General features: G+C 41.9%; 1 protein-coding gene across 4 annotated transcripts in view; it reads right to left on the bottom strand.

Moving 5' to 3' along the window:
* ABTB2 (ankyrin repeat and BTB domain containing 2) overlaps positions 1 to 24,887 on the bottom strand; it is a 159,085-nt gene that overhangs the window by 42,914 nt on the left and 91,284 nt on the right. For all 4 annotated transcript variants that reach the window (XM_072865776.1, XM_072865774.1, XM_072865775.1 and 1 more), the window contains 2 exons: positions 8,408 to 8,554; positions 5,491 to 5,701 (listed from right to left, as the gene is read on the bottom strand). In XM_072865776.1, coding sequence (XP_072721877.1) covers positions 5,491 to 5,681 — 191 coding nt within the window. In that variant the 5' untranslated portion in view covers positions 5,682 to 5,701; positions 8,408 to 8,554. The remainder of the gene's footprint in view (positions 1 to 5,490; positions 5,702 to 8,407; positions 8,555 to 24,887) is intronic.

Genomic DNA, 24,887 nt, shown 5'->3' with positions numbered 1-24,887 from the left:
CGGAAAAGAGCATGAAGCTTTCTCTTTTCTTAAGAGGTGGCTCCCTGTGTGATTGCAGTTGGCTTCTTGCAGTGTCCACAGCTTTTCCAGCTGAAGAGCTGTGAATTTCCATCAAATTGGCAAGCCCCAAATTTTACTGTTGGCAGCTGACAAATCCTACATCAGCTCTGGAATTTCACTAGCGTTTTACTGGATTTTCACCGACAGAGTCAGATGGGTACAGTCTGTGTGCTTCTGCTGATGTAAATTGTTTTATACTCATTAACATTTGGAGTAAAATAATGCACCAGCAAACTCAGACAATGTGTAAAACTTGGCACGTCTGCAACATGGATAGCTCCGAAAGGTCTGACGTGGCCAGATCCATGGGCACTGATGGACAAGCCCAGAATTACTTGTAGAACGTTCTACAGACCAACAAGATCAACAATAGGCAAACACAATTTATCCTTTTTTTAAATAGGATAGCTGGAAGAGGAGGAAGCTCAGCCTACCAAAGACACCTAGATAATCAGCTACACAAAGAAGCAGGATCCAACTTTTTTGCCTATTCTTAGGTATTAGATCATGCTACCTTTCCTACAATAAATGCTGTATGCACGTGATAACCAAAAAGAGACAGGATGAGGGCAGTCAGTGGTGTCTATTCCTAGCTTTAAGGCTGGACCACTATCCTGGCCAAGTCAATTAAACTAGGGTAGACTAGTCCACTCAGCTGTAAAATGAGACTACAATATTGACCTCAATTTGTGCTCTACGGGGAGCAGACAAATACTCCCTAAGATAAGTATCACTGAGAGAGCATTCTTGCCTTGACACACCATTAAAAATAAGACAAAAGCTTTCTATTTCACTTGGGGAAAAGTGAAGAAGGGAGAAAGAAACTTCGTTTACCTTTGGATGGCCCTTCTCAAGTCACAGTATCCCAAACAATCCCAGCAAACAGGCTCTGCTGCTGTGGGACATGATCTCACACTGCGGAGTGCTCCCAAGCTCAGCCAGCCTGACATAAGCAATGGGAAAAAACCCAGAGCAGAAACAGAGCAGAGAGAGAGGGAGTGCCACGCATCTGCTCACTCTTCATGGTCCAAAACCACATCGTCTGACCTCTGACACAATGCAGACTATGATCTCTGAGAAACTCTACAAATTTTATTGCCCAGCAGAGACACTTTTTTGCAGCAACAAAGACAGATGCGCTCTCTGATGACACAGACAAGCTCTTAGCCTTCAGGCAGTCAAGTGTATGGTTACTGAGTAAGGCAGCTTGTTCTCACCTCAGGGTCTAATTTGTTTGCCAAGGTATTGCACAAGTGGCACTCTGTATTTGCAAAACACTTCCTCAGGTGGCCTATTTGACATCAAACAGCAGATGGTTTACTGTCCGTGCAGCAAATATGGTCATTTTGGGGTTCCAAGTGGGTCATGGCTTGGTCGTACAGCAAGCAGCTGCATTCATTGTGGAAATGTTTCAAATGTTTTGCTTACGATAACTGGGTGCTTTCTCTCTAATTCTGCCTCCTCTCCTCCTTCTGCTTCAATACCTTTACCTGGAGGTAAGTATCAGAACCAGTTATAACCAATCCACAAACTTTCCTGAGTTTCAATCTATTGGTGTCCCAAATCATTCACATGCTGGAGGCCAAGACAGAAAGCTCCTCTATCTGCCATGCCCTAGAGAGAGGACTACATCCACCCCATTCCTGCAGGACTCCACAGTTTACCCACCTCAGTTCTTTAGTTGCCAAGGTGTTTAACATGGATAAAGGCACATAGCTTATATGAGTTTAAACTGGCTCTGTTCATTGGGGTGCCTTGCATACTTAAGCGCAAGTGTGTATGTTTTCATACCTTGTGCAGTTTGCTGCAGGGTATGTTCAGAGGCTCGGCTAGGTTTTTTAAAGCCCTTTATGGCATATGACACCCTCCATTAGGCATGTTTCAGAACCTGAATTCTATGCTTGCCTTCATGTTGAAGTGAAGTACAGTAAAGACCTTCCAGCCCCTACAAGTGTTATGATTTTCATAGCACTTTGCATCGCAGCGTGACACACAGAAAGCTCACAGACAGCAGAAAGCCAAGCGAGACGGATAGTGGGTTGTCAGGTCTCTAGATGTACTGAACAACTGCAGTTCTTTCTATTGAATCAGCGCAGCTCACAGATCTTCCCAACATCAGGTTTTACCAAGTCTGCAGCTCTAACAGCCTCTCTTTGCTAAATTTCAGATTGCTGTTCAATACCGATAGATTTATACAGCAGCCTAGAAACTGAAACACAAGCAAATGGAGAATAGGTCAGCGTTATTGTCCTCGTTTGTGACTGAGATTTTTTTCAGTAGAAAACAAACTGGGATTGCAGTGCACATAACAAGTATATTCCAGAGAGAGAGCATAAATGCACAAAAGAGCAGAGCAATGCAGAGTTTGCAGCTGATTTAGCACAGCTCAGGAAAGAATAAAAAAACCGGGCTGCACAGCTTTGCCAAGTCACATTAGGTGAATCAGTGCTCCCACCTATCATGCCATGAGTCCAGCATCTCTCACGCAGCTTCAACCATCTCTCCTCTTAAGCTAGGAAAGAGTAAACTACCTCCTGTATAAAGCGCTGCTAGCAATATTTATCCCACTGGCTATGCTAAATAATGTGCACAGAGGTCAAGACAGTAAGACACATACAAATACATCTTGGAACAAATGAAAGGTAGGCTTAGATGTTCATTTCTGGTATACCAGGCAGTATTAATTTTATTTCCAGGTTTCATAAACTTTTCAAGGCCAATGGTTTAAACCAATAGTCCTCCGGTTCTGTTTTTCCCCCCCCTAATGTCAGTTTTTGCTCCATTTTAATATATCCTCTTTAATTTACCTTACAGCTAAGTACTGGTCAGAAAAAAATGGTAGAAATTTCCCTTACACCAGCCGTTACAGGATCTAGTGCGGATTTTAAAATAGAATAGAGTTGCAGCCTGCATTCCAAAAAACCTCTAGTGAACCATGCAAAGAGCATTGTTTGGGAGCAATTGGAGAGATAACTGCACTCCTGATTTAACTCATTTATTATCCTCAGTGTACAAAACAAGTAGCTGCAGTAACATCATTAATCTGAGAGTACTGAAAAGAACACAACAGAAAATAGAAAGCTTAATCTACATTTCTGATACAAGCTGTTTAGCAACTTCAGCTGTACAACTGTGGGAACTAGTGGTACAACTTTACAGAATCTGGCCCCATGAAAACTCATTTTTTGCACAGTGTGCGAACATGAAATGCAAAATAAATCAACTTGCACTAGGTAGGGCATTTGATTAAGATTAGTGAGCCCAAAAAACCAGGATAGCAAAAACCAGATACCAGGGGGCTCCGAGTTGTGCAGCCATGCCTCTTCCTATTCCTATTTTATTCAACTTCACTTAATTCCTCTTGGTTCTTCACAGGTGTACATCAGTTCCCCCTGATGCTACAGTTCTGCTCACAGATTGTTCTTTTTAAAAGGATTTGGGGGGAGGATCAGACAAACAGAAAGAAAATCTTTTACTTTGTAAAATAGTTGAGCTCCCGCCAGACTGAGACCTCAAAGAAGTTGGTCCAGTACAAGCTACAATAAAGTACAGAAAGGTGGTTCAACAACCAAGAGAAAATGAAAACAAGTGACCAGTGGAGGTAGCTACATAGACCAGCCACATGCAAAATATTATGGCAGAACAGGCAGCTTAAGAATGACAACTTTGTATATTTCTCCTTATTTGAAGTTTCCCTTAACCTGAAGTAATTTACCAAGACTGAAATTACAGGGGCTGCCTTCTGTCCAGTATGTTTCTCTGCACCCTGGCCTGAAAATTCAGAGCCTTAAAAGGAGACAGTTCAATCTACTATTATTCGCAAGAGGTCTTCTCACTCCTGACTAGCCAAGCTCTGGCCATGAAGCCATCAGCCACAGCTCCCATGGTGGTGAATGCAGCTACAAGAAGCCTTTAGGGCTGCTGAAATCAGCTGGCAGGCTTGGTGCAGGCCAACGTAGGTCTGCATGAGACGGGGTTGACTTGCAGCATCAGAAATGCACAGACTGAAGACAGTGCAGTCTGACAGCAATCAGGAAGTGTCTCAAAAAAAAAAACAAACCAAAAAAACCCCAAAAAACCCCACCAGGCTACCCAGCATGGAGCAGAGGAAAAAGCATCATAATCCCCACAGGTGCAGAAGAGGATAGAAAGAAGAGAGAGGGGCTAACTTTTGTAGGTGTTTTTAGAATGAATTTTAAGAATTAGTTATTTGTATGTTACCATTATTTCATACCAACTTTAGAAGCTGAGGCTCAGTACAGTAAAGCCCAAGGTGGGAAGAAGAAACCACGTTATTTACAAAGCTGCAGAGATGTTCTCCTTTCCCTGCTCACCTGTCCAACAAGCACCTTGCCTTTTTGTTTTGTGAATGTGGCCTCACAACACCTCACTACACTATGAAACTTCCCAACCACAGGCTGCTTTTGGGAAGGGCCAGGATAGAGCCATTGGCCTGATACCCAGACGGCTAAAATAAATCCAAAGAGTAAGCTAGCGTAAACGCTGAACAGAGTTAATCAGAAACGAGAATTTCCCATTTAGGTAAGATTTCTGAAATAAATACAAAATTGGATATGCATTTCAAACTGGGGAAACCTAACGAGTCCAGAGGGGCCTGGGTCTCCCTGCAGGATGCAACTGCAAGGCAGCCAGCTATCAGTCTGCCTTTTTGCTGAGGAGCAGGAGAGCAGGAGCTGCCTGACCTGTCAAGGAACTCAACTTGTGGCCAGGGCTCTGAGGGCTCCTCAGCTCTGCGCTGCCACCAGCCTGTGAGGCAGACTGCCAAGGAGCTGGGCAGGAAGGAAACCAGGGAGGTAAACCTAACAGAAAAAACATCCCGCTGGAAAATTTCTGACCCGCTCTAATAATGGGCCTACTTTCAGAGTCAGTTGTGATGCTGGCAGAAGGCATGGAGACCCACTGCATTTTCTGTTTAGTTACTGGCTTCCTATATAAATTTCTTTCTATACCAGACACACAGCATCAACTCAAGTAACCCTTAAGAAGGATGTTCATAAATCCCTTCAAACCTCTCCACAGCAAACGACATTGCTTTTCCCGAGAATGATGACAATTGTTAATTGGCGCTATTCAGAAGGTAACGTTTTCTTTGGTAAGGTCTTTACTGCTTTAGGCAACCACATGTACTTTTGGCAGCGTCTCTAGACAAGCCTTGTTGGCAGCATACAGTATATGCCTCGCTCGGAAAGATTGCGTGAAAAAACAGCTCACTTTCCAGTTCCAATTCCAAGGCTTTGTAAACTTGGCAAGGCTGACAACATAATCTGGCTTGACTGCAGGAATAACTGATGCCTGATAGGTAGCATCCCACAAAGCAGCCTGAGCTGCCCATGCACACGCAGTTACCCTACAAAAGGAGACCTTCTTAGCCTAACTCCCTGACTACTAACAGTTGACCGACCTACATACCGTTCATTGTTCAGGGTCATTCTTGGAGGGTCAAGGTTGGGGTTCTCCATGGACTCCATTTGAGGACAGCGTAGGAAGTAGTAGAGGGTGTGGAGAGCATCAGGGGACCAGGAAATGGGTTGCTGCTGCCGGGTTTGCCGAATGGGGCTCATTCCTGGGCGGATGGTGTTCAAGCACTGCATGTGGTGCATTGCTCGTGATACCAAATCACCTGCACAAAGAGAAAGAACGCAAGCATCTCTTTACTATTAATCTACAGTCCTCTTAAGCACACTTTTTGAACTAAATAAAATCTCTTGCAGCTAAGAGAAATATCTTTTGTGTGCACATACTCTTTTTCCTCCACAAAGGCATAAGCTGTCCTCAAGCTGCCACTTTGCAGGTTGCTGTATAGGAAATTTTACTCTCTTTCAAATGACAAGTTTAGTTAGAAAATATAGAATGAAACTTCTCTGAGTCACCGCACATTCAGAACAACAGCTTTACAGTGATTTTTCTATCCTGTTTTAATGCTGGTTTTCTCCTCTTTCCAACCACACCTACCAGTTTCTTGCCTGCCTACAAAACTACCGATATCTTTGTAAAATATCCACTGCCCAACCTGGGAGCATAGCGTTCACAAGGCAAAGCCAATAACACCGGTACAAACACTTTACTCTCATTGTCAGCATCACCATTTTATGTTATGAGATTGTTCCCATTTCTTTCAACTGGCTTATGACGCTCTACCCTCCCACCCAAGCTCTTGTGACAAATTAATGATATTATGTTCAATATAGAAATCCCTTCTTTTAGGGTCTGCTCCTCTCATTCTCACTCTAGCTGCAGGTTTCTCCAGAATAACAAGACCTAACTCTCTTATTAAAAAGCCAATCTTTATCATGCTGACTGTCACAAGCTTGCCAGAAATTTGCCCGAGCCTTGTAAGAAGCTCAGTCCAGGAGCCTTCTGGGCTGCTCAGTCCTCTTGGTCTTTGAACTCGAGCCAACCTGCCTCCATGTCCAGAGTACTGGTGGACTTGAGGAGGCCTGGAAGAAGGCAACCTGTTTTACACAGTTTCTACTCAGAAAGGATTTTAAGACTGCAGATTTTTAAAAAGTTCACAGAGCAATGACCCCAAAACAGCAGCTATGCAGTCACATAAAGCTGGTCTTTGTGTAATAAGCTTGCTTTGGGCACACCCTGTTTACTCTCCTTTTATTGTGGTGCATTACAAACTCTCAAGAGCTTTGCAATAAAGGCTTCAGACACTACATCTTTGAGTAGTGTGACTACCATACCAGTGAGCTGAATGATTACTATAGATTACTATACATAGCTAGGATCTATTTTTTCCTTGGGAGAATCCTCTGTTGCTTTATGTTTTACAGTCCCCTACAACTCTCACAGGAAATGTGACTCTATTGTGTCCTACAGTTACAATACTGGGAAAGGATGGAACTGAAATAGTCGCCCCATCGCAAAGCTGGTTCCTGAGAAAGCGCCCTGAACTTAGCCATGCCACATATGAATTATTCACACCTCCCTCTGAAATTCTTAGGAAGTTATTATTTGTTCATTTATATCTAACAGCAATACACTGAATTTGCCAAACAACCTCCACCTGAGCCCATGGGGTTCTAGTGTTACACAGGTCAGGGAGAAACCCCCACAAAGCTACTGTATGTCTAAACGTGACAACATTATTAGTGGTTCAGATCGATGGAGTATTAAAAATCCCAGTTTGCAATGTAAAGCTGTGCCACTCATTTGTTGCACAGTACATTCAGTGTAAGGACCCACTTCAGAACGGAAAAACCTTCTAACATCTCTGCCTTTCCACTTCAGTAGCTCCTGACTCTCCAGGACCTAAACGTTTTACGAGAGTATCATGAATCCTCTAGCGTTGGTACTAACACAGAAGTCTGCGCAGTTATAGCAGAAATGCATCTGGAATTCAAATTTTCAGCTCAGAACAACGTTCCTTCTCCTTTGCACACTCACTCCCTTTATTTTTCTGGCAGTGTGCAGCAACATTTTAAAAAAAAAAAAAAAAAGTAGGCAACTGTATCAGGAGATCTATTCACTCGATGTAATGACCAAGTTGGCCAAAGCAGGGATGGGGGAAGAGAGAGAGGAAGCTGTATTCAATCTTCGGTCCACGCTACAAATGTTCTCTTGTGTTCCAGGATAAATAGAGGTGTGTTAAAGGAATTTGAAAACCTCAAATTAAGGCAGGTTGCAAAATAAATGGTGAAACCCACAAACTCCTTGCTGGCCCTGACATTCATTAGCATTCAGATGGTGGAGACCAAGAAAGTGATGCCAGCAGAAATGTTGCAAGGGAAAAGTAGATTGGGAAAACACAAATCATTTTTGTTTACTTTAAAGGGGCTTTGTGAGTAGTCTAGGAATGGAACATTTCATTTGGTTAGCATTAAAAAAGGTTTTGAACAAGTTTTGTTATCAAAGTGCTCTCAGATTTTTTTTCTCCACTTTCTGTTTTTTAAGTAATCAAAAAGCTTTTCCTTGAATATCCTGCACCCTTGACATTTCCACTGCACAAACACTAACAAAGAGAACCCTCTTCACCATCTGAGCAAGGTGCCACTGCTGTGTTCCACAAATGTACAAGAAAGCCTCCAGACATATCCAGGCAAAAGCATCCATCTTCTGTTGGCACTAACACCACTAACTACCAAAAGGCTAGAAAAGCCACATCTTGTACATTTCCAAGGTGAATTAAATATCAAGTAGTCTAATAAAACAACCTGATTTTCATAAGCAGCACCACAAGACAATTAAAACTTACACAACTTTAGCCAAATACTGCTCACACTGTCAACAATGGCAACACTCCCACTGACCTCAATAGCGGAGGGACTGGCTCTTCTGCTTTGCTGAAAGAAACCCATGTTCGATTACATCTGAAACTTACTCAGTTCAGAGATGCTTCCAACGCAAGTTGCCAACAGAGATTGCTCTAAAGTTCGGAGTTCCAGCTGAGCGTAAGCATCAGCCCGTCCATCGCTGCACACAGAGCCGTCGTTGTATGGGCTAAAGTAGGCAGGCAGAGACAGCACCCCTGGGGATGAGAGCAAAAAACAGTCCTGTTACCAGTGAAGTTACAGGAGAGGAAAAGCAAGTCTCTCTACTGACAGGAGCAATAGGGAACTTGAACACCTTTGCACCTTTCTTGGTTTTCTTGGGGGACTTGAGGTCTTTTGAACAGTTCAAACAAAATCAAACAGTGCTGTAAATACCACTGGAATGGCTGAAACAGTGAAACTAGGCTCTAGGGAGTAAGGCTGGGTGTTTCTACAGCCTTTAAAAACTAGAAACAAATTGCAGTTGAGATAAAACTACATGAAAAGCTTTAGTGAAGTCTCTACTATTGTTTATACAACAACTCAGCCGTGCACACACAGCTTGCTTTTCAACAGCTGTATGCAGATTACTAGATATAAGGGCCTGATTTTTAGAGGTGTGGAAGATAACCTCAAGTCCATCTAAGGTAAACGATAGCTGCAATCTTTGCAACTCTGAAAACAAAACCATGGGCTATGCCAGTGCTTTGAACCTGCATGCAGTTTCAAATGCGCAGACTGTGGTTTCTACATGTGTGAACTTTTGGATATGCCAGACTACACCCACGAGTTTCGAGGCTGACTATATTTTCATCTCTATAAATGACCCCTCTATGAGAGGGAGAGATTAGAAAGATAATTACATTGCACACACGCATTTACCACACACACACTCCTTCCATTGTCTCTTCTTGCACACAGGAGCAGTAATGCAGTAACTGAACAGAACGACAGATTTGCAAGCAGTTTTGTGTACTTGTTATTATTGTAGTTGTTATCCTGCTTTGCACATATCCCTACAGCTCATTTGCATTGTTGGCAAACTAGAGCCCATTTGGGTGAATTGGCTGGGAATGGTAGTGAAGACTGGGGACGCTACAAAAAACTTGAACATAGTTTCACATAAAGAGGCAGGCAGTCTCTCAAAGAGGCAGTCATTCCCCTCCCTCCAAACATCTTTTTCACCTGTCATCTTTGGTCGAGCATGGCAGATCTGCAGCCACAATGAGAGTCAGTGCAACAGAGAGATCAAAAAAAAATACTGCCTCCCCTGCTTTCCTGCCAGAAATCTATTAGTTGAATAGTTTCTCTTCAAATTAGTGAGCTAAATTTTGTTGCCCTTTGGCCACATGAGTGCTCTCTGTGGCACAGAGGGAAAAGTGGGAATGTGAGCTCTAGAGCTGATGGGAGCTGGGGAGCATGGATACGTGACGGAGGCTGGGGTGGGAGCGTGGATCTACCTCCTCCGGTGGCACCCTGGGCGGGATCTGATGAAACCCAGCGTGACGCTGCATCCACCGTGCAGGTGGACTCCGAAAAGCCTTCCGCAGTCCACTCAGCCAGTACTCCTGTACCCTTGTTGCTACCATATTTTCAGTTGTGTCCAGTTGCTACCATATTTTTAATTACAGATCTATCCTGCAATTCCAGTAGCACACCCTGGCCCAAATTTTGCGTGATTTCAGACGAGGACACTGAAATCTATAAGCCACAACCATCTGTGCACTTACCCTGCTGCATCCTGTATTTTTGATTTTTCACCTTTGATCCATGCACAGCCATAGCAATGTATTTCAGCTTAGACCCACATTTCCTTCCCACCCTCACCGTCTGACCCCCGCTCAGTCTTAGATGTGGAGATCCTTGACTCCTATTGCAGTGACCTCCTGTCACATAGGTGCTGCGTATTCTTGTCAAACAAAACCCTGCCAGCTGAACGGCAGTGCATTGTGCAAGACCTTTGTTGCTTTGTCTTGATGTTTTCTTTTGAAATTTTATGCTGAATTGATCTCTCCTACCCTTTTCACATCCTCTTTGCATCCTGCTTGGTGGTAAAGCCAAGGGCTGCATCAAAAACTTCCTGGATATTTTGAGGATAAGGGAATGATTTATCCTGTTGTGCTTCTTCACTGTACATCACTGTTAGTTAATGGAGAAAACTCTGCCAATGCCCTCTGTAACCTGAATAATTAGGAAGTCGAGGCTTTAAGAGCTAACAGAAGCGATGCATGCAAACTAGAAGAGCTTGCTTTAAATACACTGCAGGCTCCTATACAGAGCCTAAGCCACTTCCTTTTCCATGTTAAAGCTATGAAAGGATGTTTTAAAGACATATGGATTGAATTTATGGCAGAGGGAGAATGAAAATAGACTGATTTGTCAAAAGTTTCAAATAGAGGCATATAATTCTACAGAGGCGAAAACAGAAACTGGCAGTTACATTACTAAGCCAGGCAGAGGAAAATAAAAAATGGCACACGTTTTCTCTGCCAGCCAGTTTCAGTTGGTTCTGTTTTCTAACAAGGAATTAAAAATAAAGATTTGTAGAATGACTTAAGTTGGCTCACAAATGAAACAACATTTTCTCAGTTTTTCAGTTAACAGTTTGCCGGGTGCTGTGGGTAAGAGGAAACGGGGATGATTTATTTACTTTTGGAAAAATTACTCATACAAGATAGTTGCAGACAAGATTTATGTTCTCATCTGCCTTGGTACAGCTGAGGAATATCCTCGATGTACGAGAGAGAAATAAGGAAGTTACCGAGACTCTGGCCACGTGCCAAAGCCCGATGATGCCACTGGGGATTTTCCCTGGGATGGCAGCGGGGTATGAATCAGGCCCTCGTTACATAAGATTTCACAAAGGCTCCCACGTCTGGCAGGTCTCAATAGGTATGAGCAAACATGGGAATGAGAAAACACACCTCTCGACACCGCTTTCAAGACAGCTGGAGAGCCGTGACCGAATGGGCAGCAAAGTAGAAACGTACCCCACAATTATTATGTTTTGCAGCACGGTAATCATGATTTCCTCTTTGATGTGTTTCTAGTAACTGCACAGAGTTGGAAAAGCATCATCTTTGCTCTTCAGATCAGAAATTCAGGCACAAGGACATCTGCAGTCAAGCTTTGCCCACTGGTATTATAATTAGGAACAGGACTTAATCTTTAATACCAATTAAAAACACAATGTTTGATAACAGAGACAACTGCATTGTGGTGACTGCTTGTAGCCCAGATGATGGTACCTGCTCTCCTCCCACTCAAATCAAGAAATCTGCAGTCAAAAGGTGTTATAATGGTATAAACTGTGGGGCAATTTCTACTTCTATCTGGCATTCACATCTCTGTATTTTTGTATTTGTGGCAACACTGGTTTTAATCATGGCTAGCTAAATAAGCAAAACTGTAATTGAAATAAATCAATTCATGTCAAAACACTCTCTGTTTGAAATCACAGTAAAACTGCCGATTTATTTCCTGATGTTCAAGAACGTGTTTTCCCCACAAAACAACAATGTGAAACAGCACGTAATTACCGTGCAGGAACGAACCATTCAGGCATGCACACCACTGTTCTTACAATTATTTTCTCTGATGTGGGCTACGTTGTGTTTCCTACACATCCCTGGCTGTATCCTAGCATTCTGGTCACAATTTTTTTTTTAATTAACCAAGATTTTAAGTATAGGATCCAAGCCCAGGTGAAGTTAGTGAGAGCCTATTAATTTGAGCGTGGCTTAGATCAAACCTCAAGAGCACAAGGAGCTAAGAAGTCACCTCTCTAGAACGGCGTGAGGCAACACCTTGTAGCAGCCCAATTGAAAGCACGTTTGTAGTACTGTGATTAAGGCACGGCTGGCTAACAATTTGTTTCTGATATTTCCATAGCCTTTGAAACAGCAGCTGGAAATAAAGGCATATTTAGTCTACCTCAGTTAATATACAAAACTTGTTCATGGGCTCTTGCTGCCAGTGATCTTAAAAGGCAGTCACAACTGGGTGAAATTCCAGTTAAGCAGTTCCTTAAACTCAGATTATTCTGCTTGCCTACAGATTTTGAAATTGTTGTCTGTAATTTGACGCTTTTTAATAGCATCTGAAAATGTTTCCACAGCCTGAGCTAGGTGTAGGGAAAAGTCTGTTCACACTCTTGGACATCTTTCTGCTTTAAGAGGTGCAGCAGTTCTGCTGAGAGCTTTGGCTAACGTGATCGCTCCCACGAGCAGGGCTGTGCAATCAGTCCAGTCCTCAAGCAAGGCAACTTCTGTAAGGAACCCTGGGTCCACCTCTGAATGTCCCATGATAATTCAGAGACTGGCATCAAGTTCTGCTCTTTTGATATCAAGATACAAGCAAATGCAGATTTTTACCTGAATTTTATTTTAAGATTTGAATGTTTAAAAACCTTATTTCAAATCATTTTTAAAGTACCCATGTTATCTTCACACTTCATGCTGTTTGCATGTTACATTCATGAAAAAGGACTAGCCATCATTTTTACCTCACTGTAATGATTTTCTCTGTGCTTTCTCTACTTTAATCTAAATCCTTCATGTTGGGAGACAACTTCCTAGTGATTAACTCATGAGCCATTTGATGAGTTTCAAACACTTACATGATGTCTGGAGGTTAAGATGGGGCCGGTCACAAGTGGCAAAAGGCCAAGGAGACTTGTCTGGAAAGCACTCGAATTCTGCTATCTGGGATTCCTCACGGAAATTGCCCAGGATACTAACTCCCTTATTCCAGAAATGCACTGGCTGTATTCATGATAGGTTAGGCAAAGAATCAGGAATATAATTAGGACAGGGGCATACACCATAAACTACTGAGACAGAAAAAGTGCCTTTTTCTTTTTTCTTTTCTTTTTTTTTTTTTTTGATACACCTAGTAAAGTCTATGAGACAATACAATGTGTATTGATTTCTCCCTTTGGGCAGAATAAAAGCAGGTTCTCTGGGCAAGGATTCTCTCTGTGTATTGTGTTTGCATTGCACCTAAAACAGTGGCAATCATTACTGAACACTACGATAATACAAATTAGCACAACAGGAAAGAAGTATCTATTTAGCAAAACCAACCAGAAACGAAAGCCCTCAGAAAATTCAGGATCATCTTTATGTGTTAGAAATTGTTTCTAAAAGCCCATAATACCGCAAAAAGCCACATATATGAAATCAGAACTGCTGTGAATATGCTACAAAAATGTATTGGGAAACAAAGTAAGAAAAAATGGTCTTGGTCTCCAGCATCAGCATACTTTTGCAATGTTTGGCTTGTGATAAATTCCATAAGAAACATTCTGCGAGGTGAGGACAATAGCTGATCCTCGTGAACTGAGCTGTGATCTGGAAGGCCAAAATTTTGAAGGCAGATGGTGATGACCTGACTACACTGAAGTGAACAGCCAAATCCCACTGATTTTAATGGACCCGATAAAAACCTCATCCAATTGCAATTGCAGTTCCCACATTGGAATTTGGCCGTGACATCAGGATAGCTGTCACCTTGCACAAAGTCCTGTAATTCTTCATGGCAAGGAGCATTCAAGGCTCTCCTTGTTTTTTGTTTCCCATTCTACCAAGCAACACAATGCCATGCAGTTCTCTCTTGCCAATCAATTCAGAGTACAGAGCACCACCTAGAATTAATGCCAATTCCTGGAGCTCTGTTTTCTCCTTGCTGAACTACTACTGCTAGAAAAGCTCAACTCTCCTTTATTTTATGAAATGAGACAGAATCATTCCGACAGAATATACACAAGCGCTCCCCACCCCCTCAAAAAACAGGCCACCAAAGTGTTCCTGATATAACTCACTCAAATCTAAACACATCAGGCCCTATAATCAACTACAGTCATGCTATAGATTATGAGAAAGACTTGCGATCAGGAAACAATGCATATAATTGCTAACGTATAGGAAAATAATGTGGCTTCTGCTATAAAGCGGGCAGGCATCTCTTTCAGTTTGTCTCTGTCAGCAGTAAGAAAAATCAAACACAGTTGCTTGTATCTGCATCCACATTAAACAGTAATTCTGTAATTGAAAACAGGAGGAAAAGTAGAAGAGGGAAGAGCTCCAAGCAGAGAGAGAAGATCTTTAAATCTTCTGCAAGTGCTCAACTGAATCTCTCAATCGAAGAGCTGCTGTCCTAATTGGACACTTCTGTACAGATCTGATTCACACACCCCTCACATGGGCTCCCCGGTCTTGGTCTAACTGCTCGCAGAGACAACGACCCCTTCAAATTAACAAAATGCAGTTTGCCTGGACTTCAGGAATGTTATCGGAGATGTTGTCTTAAAGCATGCAGCCTAGAGCTTCACGTAGCTCAACATCAACAGGCGTTGCTTGACTGAAGTATCAAAATACCCCAAAACAGCGTTTTAAAGCACTCTCAAAATCCAGTACCCCTTTTCTGGGGTGCAGGTCACTGCAGCACCTCGTGGTGCAAAAGCAGGTGAAAGCAGTGGAGCTCACAGCTTCTGCAGTGTGATGTGAGCTGTAACACCACCCTTCTGCCTGCATTGCCACAGAAAGAGCAGGAGCCTACTGACAGTCGCTACAAATACTTAAACGCCTCCTTGCTCCTACGTAACCAACTGTGCCCTGTCTTCATCCCACACTTGCAAACATTCCACATACTTTGCCTCACTTTTGCTATGAAAATGGTGGAAATGGGCTGGAAGTTGGAAGGGAGAAGGTAGGAAGTATCTATAAGAATTATTATATTTGAATCCAGCTGTGATAGACAGGATTGCAAATTACTATAAATGTAGGAGAAAGGCCTTGGTTTAGTACCGAGTCAGTATTTACTGAGTCATTAATCCCAATTCCATATCCCTGTGGTCTTCTGGACAACCACTAACCTGGCTTGGCCCCAAGTGCTTAATTGAACATAAGCACAAGGGAACATATCCTTGGCTTATATTTTAATGACTGCCAAAAAACATAGCAAATTTTATTTTAAGCAGCAGCAGCATACTTTGCAAGATAAAAGGTATCAGTGCTTTTATGAGATGGTGACTGCCCTCATTTCCACTTCCTAGATGGAGAAACAGAGACAAAAGGAGGAGAAGCAACTACCAAGCTCATGCATCAGAACCAGCTCTTCGCAAAGTCCAGATATTCCAGTTCAGAATCCCTGTGCCCTTAGACCTTGCCTGTATGAAGCTGGTCAACACGGAGCCATTGGTCGCACAACCTGGATCCAGAGATCTGAAATAAATGGCATGACTGCGAGGCTTTAGTCTCGGTTTGTAGAATTTTGCTACCTATTTTATATATCATAGTAAAAGAACTTTGAGAATATAATCTGTAAATATAAATTGTAAACGCTTCCTAGTACTATGACTACAACTACTTTTGAAAAGGAGAGTATGTAGTAGCGTGGCAACAAGTACATCCCTAAAACTAGGCCGATCCATTACAATTTTGCACATGTGGCTTTCCAGGCATTGGATCTTCTACACAGGGTCTGAGGACAGGCAAAGACCCACACTGGACTGTAATGTTAGGCTGAGAGATAAAACCACCTACGTTTCTAGGACTCTTATTTTCAGGATCCAGCAAAGCACATTAAAGAGAAAACCCCGTATTGGGCTATAAATATCAATGAAAAAACAGAAAGTTTTATGAGGCATGGTATAAATAGATTATGAACACTGTGAAAGAAATACAAAACCAGAATCCTGTGCCAGAAAATTAATGTGGTCCAACAGGCAGAAGACCTACCATTAACTAGCTGTGTAAACTCCAACCAGTTTACTCAATCTCAGTGTCCCAGTTCACTTATTGGGAAAATGGGGATATTGCTTCATTCCTGTTAAGGGTAGTCTGACAGGAGCAGCGTTCTTGCTTTATTTCTCATTCTCATCTTACTCCTTCATGCTACTCAACATCTCAGCAGTGTCCCCATTTCCTGTATGTATCAACAGCACATTTTTTGTCCCTTAGCAACAGTCCATCTTTCATTTACATAGCCCTTTTTGCCTTCAACAATTCCAAAGCTCTCCGAGACACAGCTGCCTCTGAGATGAAAGGACACAATATTGTGGCAATGTATAATTCCACCTCAGTGGAACTTATGATACAAGAACAGAAGCTTTACCCAACTGAGAGGGTTAAGGCAGGCAAAATGGATTTAAGCCTAACAGAGATTCTGATGTGGATACAATATTGGGACAGTTATTCTGACAAACATAGCAAAAATACCATAAGAAATTATAAAGAAGAAACAATATATATACATACAAGAAACAACATATGAAAGCTAAAAAAACCCCCTTATTTTTAAAAAAGGGAGAGAGGTACTACAGGTAAACAATGGCAACTTCACAAACACCAAGTCCTTTAGTAGCTTTACTGTGGGGATTAGAAAGCTTAGGGAAAAGAGGAGGTTTATATCACTTTCTCCATTCCCTTGGAATTCTTTAGAAGTCTCTAATTTAGGTGCTTTTACAGTAACTCCAGCTTCATTTGGAGTAACCAGTGGGACTGCGGCCTAAGTCTAACAAAACTGCAGGCACCATCTAGAGCCCTCATACCCTCTACAATACCCTCTTCTAATCCATTCCTTATTGTTCACTGTCCTTCCTGAAATATGGTCTTTGAATCATGCCCAGTTCTCCAGATGTGGTCTGACTAAGCTCTTTGTACATACCATAATGACCTCTCTTTACTTGCGTTCAATTCTTCTATTTATACATCCCGTGATCTGTATGCTTGCCAAACACAAAGAGGATAGTAAATTTATATCCACTGTCACTCCCAGTTCCTTTTCTTAGGGAATGTCTAGATGGAGAATCTGACCAGGGCAGTACTCCAGAATAATCCCATGCAATCCCTTCTCAGCTAGTCCAGAGTAATCTTTTGAAAGAGCTTACTCTACATAACCCCTGCCCATCAACTTCTTTATGGAGGCGAGCCCTTGGCCTGATAAAATCTACCCTGGTTAGACTCTTCTGTCTGTAGTAAACATGCCATTAAAATAAAATTTTAGAAGCTGTGGTCACTTAATAATAAACATCAAGCCTGCAATCACATCAGTTAATGACTTAAAATATCAGAGCATCGTAAGAGCTGTTTATTCTACGCTTATTTTTAAAAAGCCATGAGGAAATAGGAACTCAACAGTAACCAAACTACTGCTCCTGAAGGACTGGTCTTTTTTACACGACTCAAGGATTGTCTCCATTAGCTGTCAGCAACACCAGCCCTCTGATGCACAGCTGCGCAGTTTTGATTTTGTCAGGGTGAAATATGCATCTATCACTCAATATAAGATTGAAATTTTATCTAAGTGAAACACAGCACAGTCCTGAGACCATAAAGTCTGACCTCAAAAGGGTAAGGTTTGGAGTCTCGCTAGGATGATCACATGCATACCACGCCTGCAGACAAAAATGATTCAGGTTTTGAGTCACTGGCCAGACAACACAAAACTTCGGGTGGGTGTATCCTGGGTAGTTCACAAGAAAAAAGAGAGTATATTGTCAATTTGATACCTAGAGTTTAATCCCCAATATTGTTATCAGCGTAGCTACAATAAATTGCTCACACCAATGTTTATGTGCATGAGTAGTTCATGAATCACAAGCTTTGCCATTTTTACCCCTAAACTGCCTGGAGCTCAATATTAGCTTTGGTGAGAGCAAGTTTTTGGGACAAGGATGAACACAAACCTCCACCATACAGATAACAATGTTTGTGTTTGACATGCACCATTAGACAGGGTTTACTGTCTAGGAGTATTTTGATAGCGCTGAAGACCAGCAACAATTCTATCTCAGAACAGAAGCTATTCCTCTTTTAATTTTTATTTCCTCAAACAAACACTTGGAAGTATTTGGCAATTTTTTCCCCAAACTACAGCAAATCAGTCTCTTACTAATGACAGTATTTTGCAACTTTCTGCTTCCTCACATCAAAGCATCCTGGAGATCTTGTCAACAATGACCAATTGTTTAGAAACTCAGAAGTAGAGTTGAGGAATTCCACTTACTCACCAACCACTGAATTTTGCCCTCTTATCTTTGCAACACCTTAGCCTATTTCTCACATCATGTGTGGTACTAAAGGACCATCTCATACCATCTACATTCATGCTTGTCTTTCTTCCATGATGTATGCCACTTGCTTTGGCTTCTAGAACCTATTTTACTGTCTACTTCTGCATCTGCATTCTTCTTTCTTGTCTCCCCATCATAATCATCATGCTTGTAGTCTTCCCAGGATTGAGCCTTTCAAGGCTCATGTCCTGGTTTCAGCTGGGATAGAGTTCATTTTCTTTATAGTGGCTGGTGTGGAGCTATGTTTTGGATTTGTGCTGAAAACAGTGTTGATAATACAGAGATGTTTTAGTTGTTGCTGCACTGGTCAAGGACTTTTCAGCTTCCCGTGCTCTGCCAGGTGCAGAAGAAGCTGGGAGGGGACACAGCCAGGACAGTTGATCCAAACTGACCAAAGGGCTATTCCATACCATGGGACGTCGTGCTCAGTATATAAAGCTGGGGAAGAAGAAGGAAGGGGACACGTTCGGAGTGATGGCGTTTGTCTTCCCAAGTCACCATTACGCATGACGGAGCCCTGCTTTCCTGGAGATGGCTGAACACCTGCCTGCCCATGGGAAGGAGTGAAGGAATTCCTTGCTTTGCTTTGCTTGCGTGCACGGCTTTTGCTTTACCTATTAAACTGTTTTTATCTCAACCCTCGAGTTTTCTCACTTTTACCGTTCCGATTCTCTCCCCCATCCCACCAGGGGGGACTGAGCGAGCGGCTGCGTGGTGCTTAGTTGCTGGCTGGGGCTAAACCACAACAGCTCAACACCAGATACAAACAAGAGTAGATACAGTATCTATTTTTGAATGTACCCTTTAGGGGTAGCAACACCATAAGAATTTGGCAATATTTGTAAAGCTAGCAGAAAAAAACTCCCAACAACTCCACTACAAGGCTCTGGCCTGTCTCTCACATTGCATAAGTGCCAAATGCATTTCAAAGTCTAAGTCTCTTGGTTGTAGCCATTTATAGTTTGTATAAAAAGCATAACTTGTACACTTCCATTAGAGCCCTAAATATAACTGCCCGAAGCAAGTATTCACTTTTCATACAGTACCTCTTTGAATTTTGTTTTCAAAAGAATGCTGGTGCCACTATATTATTTATAGACATTTACAGTAAGATCTAAATACTTGGTCAGGAAACCACTCAGATTAATGGATCCCCAGCATTGTTTTATAACTCTAAATAGCTCAGAAGAAAAACAGGTTGCCTATATTTTTATTCTAGAACAGCATCTTTTTTGCATAAGCATAAAAAGCAGCAATGTTTCCAGTGCTCAGACTGGATGGGCACGGTTCTTTGAAGAATCTGGAAACCCTACCACGTTTCAGTTTTTTAACATAGCATCTGCATAGAGGATGAAAATTAAAATCTCAATCTTGTATTTTATTTTTTATTTTTAAATAGGAAAAAATGTATTTTGATATCTTTACCACACCCATGCACCATATCTATAATGGATTCAACCCAACTGATTTTGCCAGTGTGCTATCTTCTTAAAGCTTTCTTGCACGTGAGTTTCCAATTACACCAGTTCATAGCACACAATTATCTTCTTGACACTTGGAACATAATTATTTGTAGAGTTGACCTCCTTCAGGTGAGATGATGAAAAAAACGGGAAGAACTGCCTTATAGCAGAAGTAAAAAGGAAAGTATTTTTTAGAGCAAGACAGGTTCTCGTTGCTTTACAACACTGCGTGCACACAGAGACACTGACAGTGTCCCCAGGAGGAATAATACTGTGTAGCTCAGAGAGCGAGGACACGTGTGCCAGAACAGCTTTGGCAAGAGCACAGCCAGCACTCCAAATACCAAAGTGGGTGTTCTCACAGACAATAAGCAAAAATAATGTCATGATTTTGTGCCCACCATTTCTACCAGAGAGAGAACCAAAATAATTTTCTTTAAATGTTATGGAACCGTCGCTGCTAACTGCAAAATAAAGTGGCATTTCTTGCACTTTTGCCAGAAGAGCAGCTCAGCCCCGTCCCCATCACTGCTGGCAAATTCTGCGGGACCTGAAGTGTAGGAAACAAACTCTGGAGTGCCTACCTGCTTATCTGTGACTGTGCGGTCCGTTCTTCTAAATACCTTTCAAAATCAGGAAGCCAATTATCTCTCAAGTAATCTTGAATTATATGGTGCTAAAATAACTTGCCCATGGTCACAGTCAGGGGCTATTCAAACAGCAGGACAATGGCAACCCACTTACTAGAGAAGATGACCTGAGGAAGGACACAAGCTGACTACAAACAAAAAAGCAGGCAGCTATTATCATTTTGCATTCTTCTCCCCCTTTTCAGTTAGCCTCCATTTCCAACACCGAACAAGCCTGCTCCTAAATGTGAAGATATTCCTACGGCAACATCTCACACACTAGTGGCGAAGATTAAGATTACAGGGAACCTTCCTGCAACTCTGAGGAAAATAATGGAAAACTGGCTCTCAGAGGAAGATCCTTTAATTGACAAAAAAATGACATAGCTGGAAAATAATTCTTTTTTTTTTTTAAATAAATGATCATAGCATTACCTCTGCCTATAAAACGTCTGTAGTCATTAGGCTATAAGATCAAATTAATATTTTTTTATTTTGTTGGTTCCCTGCTGAACCCAGATTATGTTGCTCTACATGGCGATTTTCTCTCTGATGGCAATGTGCAGCATCTCTACTGCTGTGTAGCAGAGATGCACAGCATGGAAGTACTTGAAAAGCAAAGGTCCATACCACATAAATAATCCCATACCACATAAGTAATCACTTTCTGGATCCAGCTGTTTGTATGCAACCACTATATCCTAGTAACATTAATAGCTTTGACTATTGCCAAAAAAAAAAGTCTTAGAAGGCTTTCTAAATTTGTCATAGAGGAAAGCAAAAGCTAGAACCATGGCAGATGCAGATTTGGGGAGGCCCAACTGTCTAAGAATGCTTTTTTCCTCAAATGGCACTCCGTTCCTTTCACCAAATTATTGAAGCAACAGTTTGAATAAGAGACTGTTCTGTTAAAGAAGGACAAGCTGCTAAAGGCCAAAACTAGACTGCACTGCAGTTCCATTTAGGGAATTTCAAAATGCAGATAGAAATAAAGATTGGAATAGGAGACAGGACACATCACTTGGATCTGAAACCCAGGTGCTCCACAACATAGACTTATTTGGAGCTGAAATTTTACTTTAGACCCATCTTTTTCCCAAAAAGAAATACAACAGTAACAGGGAAGGGAAAGGAGCACTCAGAGAGTGGTCAGAGAGGCTGGAAATAGATACATGGAAGAAGGATGGTGGGAAAGGAACAGGGGAAAAAAACCCAAACATTCCCTGAGGAAGGAATTAGTTAAAGAACGGGAGAGCGCTGGAAAGCAGTCCAGTAAGTAAGAGCCACTTCTGCTTTCTTATTTTGGAAATATTTTATTTTTCCTAAAAATTTTCAGGGTCTTGAGGAACTTATAACACTCTATATCCTTTAACCCCCGATATAATTTATCTCCCTTCTCCTCACCTCGTTCCCTGGAAAGTGGCACAATAAACAAAGGGGGGTCCAGCAGAGCTGGACATGCCTCTTCCTAATACCGATGGAACCCGATATCCACTGTAGCTGTCTGGGCAAAGTCATTCAGTTTCCACACGTACCTTCGCGGGCTAATTTCAAAACCACCATAATAAGATACAAAGATAAAGGAATCAATTTTTTAATACTGTTCTTTGAAACCTGAAGGTACTTGGTTTTGTTTTGGTTTTGCTGTTTTACAGTTCTTCAGGGCAGAATAATCAGACAAACACGAACAGAAAAATGCTACAGTCTCCTAACTACCTATTTTCTTCAAGATCCTCTTCACCTTCCTGCCCTATTCTTACTAATAAATCACTGATTTACTGTTACGGCCCTGCAGGCCCGACCACTGCTTCTTCATCTCAGTAGGAGCCAAATGATGATTGAGATGCCAATATATTAGGCTGGCCTGATTCAAAGAAGGATAAGGAACAAAGCATTTGTGCAGAGCAAAGATAAATGAATATAAATCAAGTGCTGAGCCATTTTCTGTGATGGATTAGCACCTTTCTTTGACCTAATAATGTCAAGGGGTCTCCATGCTGACAGCAACTAATGTGGAAATCTCTGTGCTGTGTAAAGCCAGTAGGAATTCTGATCTCCAGCTTCACTGTTACTCTATTTTGTATTTTGCTGGGTGTCTCACTCAGGTGTAAGCAATCCATCTCCTTCATCTCACTCAGAGGAATGTCAGACACTACAGCATCCACCAAACTATCTCTAGAGCACAGGAGAGAGATTTCTTCCACTCCCTCTTTGAGTTTCTCCCTATAATCCCATTTTTATCAGGAACCAGCAGGTCACAGATAGTACTTACCTAGCTGAGGACTGGACAGAAAACCTTTCTCAGTACCTGGGGATGTTGCTAGAGTATAAAACTATACAAAACGAGCAGCAAAAAGCAAATGTTGGGATCAAACCTGGCAACTGCAGTTCTACCAAAAACAGAAGATAGCAAAAAAATTGGTAGGCACAGAGAAAAAACTTCAGTGGGAGTCAAGCCCAGACTTTTCAGGTTTGGCCATATGCAGTAGCTAGAGCTATATTATATAGTGTTTAAAAACACACTGTGTCACTGACAGGTAGCAAAAGCTGCAGCTTTTGAGAGCAGGATACATCAAAGTCCTGCAGCTATCGTAGCCTTTCCTATTCTCATTTCCCAGATGCAAAAGACTTGTCTATTTATTACTTACCCAAAATTGTCAAAAAAAGAAAAGAGCAGTGTTTCTCCTGTGTTTGTAACGTGAGCCTCTGTGTTATGTCTTAGAAGAGGTGCCTGGACACTTGAGTCGGTAAAAACAAGTTTTTTATCCCTCAGCTGTTCTCACAGCTAGCTCAGGATCAGCAGTGCCAACAAATGGCATGGGATGCTCAAATCACAGCTCTCACATCAACCTACCCCACAGGTGACTGGCACTTGTCTAACTGGTTATCTCTGTCTGGAGACTGAATCACCTTTCACCCTCTCTAAAGAGCTGACCTGATGAAAGATCATCGTTGTAACGTGCTTCAGGCCAGATTGCACCCATATGTCTCCACATTACCCATTCCATGCAGACTGACACAGATAAGAGGTAGTATCTCAAAGAGACCTAGGGCATTAAAAACGGGCTGAAGGCTTCGTCCCCCGATTACACCACCTACGTTGTTTTAAACTTCCACTAAACTACCTCCAATATTAGAGCAGCTGTGCTCCTGCCTCTCAGCTTTGACCCCAAGCTTTGTGTTCCTGGCCTCTGCTTTTGTCAGAATTGGCATTTGTGCAGTTGTATCCTAAGATGCTTCAGGAAACAGAGGGATGTGTCTCTTTTCTTTGTTATCTTCTCTCTCAGTAGGCTTAGCTTTGGTCACATCAATTCCTTGCCTCAGCATAAGCACTGTATATACACACAAATGCAAGTGCAGGCATAAAAGGGGCAGTGGGAACACATGTGAGGGCAAAAGGGGACGGGTGAGACTGCAGCAACCCCAATGTAGTTTGGCTTAAGCTGCCACAAAATCACACCCTTATGTTGCCACCATGTCTTGTAGAAATAATTGAAACTACTGAAATGCTGAAAATCAAATTTAGTAGGACCCTTTAAATCTATCTCTTCTGCTTTTAGAGAAAATAGTAAGAGACTTACTTTTAGAAATTAGTAGAAAACTTATCCGCAATTTTGGCATTCTGAGAGAAATTGAATTTGCCAAGTGCAAGAAGTTGTTTATAAGAAGAGAAACAGAGAACTGGAAATGCTTCCAGAAAACTTATTAAGATCCACCTGATTGTAGCCAAAAATATTACATCAGCCTAGATAGCCTGAGAATTGGAGCAATATTACTCTCAAATTAGTAAGTTGCTTGGTAAAACAGGCAGGGAGAAATGGTTTTGCAGGAGGTCTGGGTTCTCTCCCTAGCCCTGCTAGGGACCATGGGCAAGTCTGCTTCTCTGCCTCTAAACTTAGTCCCTGTAACCAGAAATAAAGACATTTCTTCTCTTTACTCCTCAGGTTGGTTTTTGGTTGGTTGTGGTTGGTTGGTTTGTTTGTTTTTGTTGGAGGGGAGGGGAAATGGGACTGGTGCTTGTTTGTTTTTAAAACATCTTAAGATTCTTAGGACAGTGAGCACCTCTTAACACTTCCAGAATTTGCAGTTCTTAGACATGAGCTTTCTTGGTTCACACTTAAAGATGGATGAATGCAAGGTAGCTCCAACCCAAAAGCCATAGAGCCATTGGTGCTGATGACGAGTTAGACTTAAGTATAGTGCCAGTGTGCCAAGGAATTCCATGTGTGGTGCTGTGCTTAAAAAAGGAAAACACAACACATGCAAAAAAGTCAGTTGATGCTTAAATATTTTAAAGATCATAATTAGAGAACACTTTTTCAATATTTAGACAATTTCACTCCAAAATAAAATACAGCACTGATCTAGTTACAATACGACAGCT

This window comes from Ciconia boyciana, chromosome 6 (genome assembly GCF_034638445.1).
Source record: "Ciconia boyciana chromosome 6, ASM3463844v1, whole genome shotgun sequence".
Lineage (NCBI taxonomy): Eukaryota > Metazoa > Chordata > Aves > Ciconiiformes > Ciconiidae > Ciconia > Ciconia boyciana.
Note: the sequence above shows the minus strand (reverse complement) of the source record. Positions and strands in the feature narration are given on the sequence as shown.